The sequence below is a fragment of the Haemaphysalis longicornis genome, unplaced genomic scaffold (genome assembly GCF_048455015.1).
Source record: "Haemaphysalis longicornis isolate Haplotype H1 unplaced genomic scaffold, Haemaphysalis longicornis Haplotype H1 scaffold_2, whole genome shotgun sequence".
Lineage (NCBI taxonomy): Eukaryota > Metazoa > Arthropoda > Arachnida > Ixodida > Ixodidae > Haemaphysalis > Haemaphysalis longicornis.
In genome coordinates, this window is record NW_027526295.1 from 135,810,319 (window position 1) to 135,813,463 (window position 3,145).

A 3,145-nucleotide genomic window follows, 5' to 3' on the forward strand; every position below is an offset into this window, starting at 1 on the left:
AGAGCGTCCTCTTCTTTGTCGGCATCCGGCGCATACCCACATACGGAGATTTGTGTATCAGTCATGACAGAACGGGGGGAAAAGCCTTTATTGGTTCTAGCTCCGTGCTTTTATAGCTATGCCGAACACAGTCACGTGGGGCTGTAATCGCTTGCATTGATAGCCACGGCCGGTTTGTACGAGCATGCGCAGCTTGCACGATACATCTTCTCTTGTTTTTCAAGGGTTAGTTGCATATATGGAATCCACTTGGTTAAAGTTTTGGTCGTAGCCAAGGCGTCTTGGTTGGCGAGTTGTTCGACCGGACCGTCTTTGCTCCAGCGGTGCCGGTTGAAGGACCATTGACTGCGGCATCGGTGGCGGTTGTACGTCCGGGCCCTCCTCGCTGTCGGACTCGTCGCTTTCGACCGGAATCTGCTGAAACGGCTCGAGCGTAGGCATCAGGTGCTTGCGGTTACGTCGGAGCACTTGGTTATCTTCGGTAACAACACGATAGGACCTCGGCGCAGTCAGTCCTACCACTTTAGCTTTTCGGTTCCATGCCTTCCCATGAACCCTCACAACCTCCCCTTCCTTAAGGTCTGTCAGGTTCCTCTTACTGGGATCACGTTGCTTGCGCTTGAAAACCCGGCATCTGGGCTGCCGTCTGAAGTCTGGTAGTTGGGTGCGAGCCTCCTCCCTTGTAAAAGTTCACCCGGTGATCGACCATCTTCCAGCGGAGTCGAACGGTAACCAAGAAGGCCAAGCCAAAAGTCGTCATGGGTTTCCTGCGTTTTTTTTAGTATTCTTTTTACCACTTGGACACCTTTCTCCGCAAGTTCGTTTGACTGCGGAAATCCAGGGCTCTACGTCACGTGCTTGAAATCGTACCTGGATGCAAAAAGAGCAAATTCATGAGAAGAAAACTGAGGGCCGTTGTCGCTGCATACTTCGACCGGAATCCCGTATCTCGCAAAAATGCAACTCAACCTGTCAATCACACTGTTTGCTGTTGTGTCACTTAATCGTTCAACTTCTGGGAAATTGGAGAGCGCATCAAGCACGCACAGATAAGAGTTCCCGCCGTGTTGGAAGATATCGACGCCGACTCTGTACCAAGCGTAGTTCGGTATTGGTCTAAGAATATATGGCTCACTTTGCTGCTTGTACGCGTACTTGCGGCATACAGCGCATTCCTTCAACATTGTCTCGATATCGCCGTTGAGCCCAGGCCAGAACGGTCCTTCAACCGGCACCGTTGAGCCCAGGCCAGAACGCAGTCAACGGTCCTACAACCGGCACCGCTGGTACACCGCATAAGGGAGCAGGTTGGCCTGAGATCCAGTGTCCACCTTAAACACTGTGTTTTGGTCTGCGACTTGGGCGTTCACAATCCAGTCGGCGTTACTTCCCACGGTGCAGACTCTTACGTCAAGAATGTCGAAGGTGTCTCGCTGCTCCACTATTTCACCGACTCGAGGCCCTGACTTGCAACATGCCGCAAAGTGGTTCTGGCCGCCACACAGAAAACAAGCTTTCCCGAACGCAGGGCATCTGCCGCGCCCGTGCGACCTGTTACAATTCGAACACCGGAATTGCTGCCGTCTCTTCACCGCTGCTACTACCCTTTCCGATTGTCCCCAGGTTTCATTCTGTTGCGCTGATGCTTCCGAAGCTTTGCAGATTTGTTCAGCCTTGAGCAGTGTCAGATCTTTCACCTTTAGCATCTTTTCTCGCAGCTTCACATTGTTTGTGCCGAACACAACCTGGTCACGGATCATAGAGTCGGCCAGGTCCGCGAAGTTGCAGCTTCGTGCCAACTTCCGCAAGTCCCGCAAAAAATGCTCGAACGGCTCCGTCTCAGCTTGCGTTCTTGACCGAAACATGTAGCGTTCATAGACTTCATTTAGTTGTTCCTTGCAATAGGCGTCAAACTTTTGCACTACCGTAGCGTAGTCCTCCTTGCTTTCGCCCTCCACAAAAGTGAAGTTGTTAAATACCTCGAGGGCGTCGTTTCCAGCGACACTCAGCAGCAGTGCAGTCTTCGTCGCCTCCGACCTTGGCTCTTTCGGGCCCGCTGTCGCCTGCAGGAACAGCTCAAACTTCTGCTTGAAGAGATCCCAGTTCTTTGCAATGCAACCAGAAAGCAGCAGCTGATCCGGTGGCTTGATCAGTTCCATCCTTCGGTGACGCCCTTTCAAGCAAGGGCCCGAGCTGACTGAATCCCACTTCTGACACCATGTATCAGTCATGACAGAACGGGGGGAAAAGCCTTTATTAGTTGTAGATCCGTGCTTTTACAGCTATGCCGAACACAGTCACGTGGGGCTGTAATCGCTTGCATTGATAGCCACGGCCGGTTTGTACGAGCATGCGCAGCTTGCACGATACAATTTGTCCGGTATGACTGATGCTGGTCACAATTACTCTTCCATGTGCGCTACATACATACTTGCTACAATACCCCCGGCGAAAAGGGGAAGCCATCCTAGTGACCAAAGGGACACACGAGACGAGCGAGTCATAGTAGGGCTTGAGCTGTGCGACATGGACTGTCTCACGCCCCCGACGGCGGCGATATGAAGTGGGCGTTACAGGCTCAACAACATAATTCACCCGCGATGTCCGCTCCACAACCCACGAGTGACCGTGGTATTGCGACACAAACTTCGGTGACAGTCCGGGAGTCGGGCACGGTATGTAGAGCAAGACAAGGGATTCGTTCGGGAAAGTTGGAGCTGATACTGAAACATCGAGACATGCCTTCTGGTGCTGCTGGTCGTCGGATGTAATGCGACGCGCAAGCTGGCGACATTCCTTAGCGCGTCGGGTGACGTTGAAACTGGCATGAATTGGGAGGCGTCAGGTCGGTACGGAAGTATACTGTCCAGCATGCATGAAGGCTCACGACCGTAGAGCAAAAAAAATGGCGAAAACCCTGTGGTTGTCTGGTTAGCGGTGTTGTAAGCATACGTCAGGAAAGGCAGAACGATCCAAATTTGAATGGTCCAAGGAAATGTACATTGCGATCATATCCCCCAGTGCAAAGTTAAACCGCTCCATCAGACCGTTGGTGTGTGGGTGGTAGTGGAAAATGTGGTTCTGCGGTGGAAAATGTTGCATTCATCTAGAAGGGTGTCCACGACGTCGGATAAAAACACGCGAC

The 3,145-nt window shown here is 52.2% G+C and overlaps 1 protein-coding gene across 1 annotated transcript; it reads right to left on the reverse strand.

The window, feature by feature from the left end:
- Positions 1 to 1,268: 1,268 nt before the first annotated feature.
- On the reverse strand, positions 1,269 to 2,159 carry LOC144168304 (uncharacterized). The gene has a single exon (XM_077697315.1). It carries the CDS (start codon positions 2,157 to 2,159, stop codon positions 1,269 to 1,271), a length of 891 nt encoding a protein of 296 aa, XP_077553441.1.
- Positions 2,160 to 3,145: the final 986 nt, after the last annotated feature.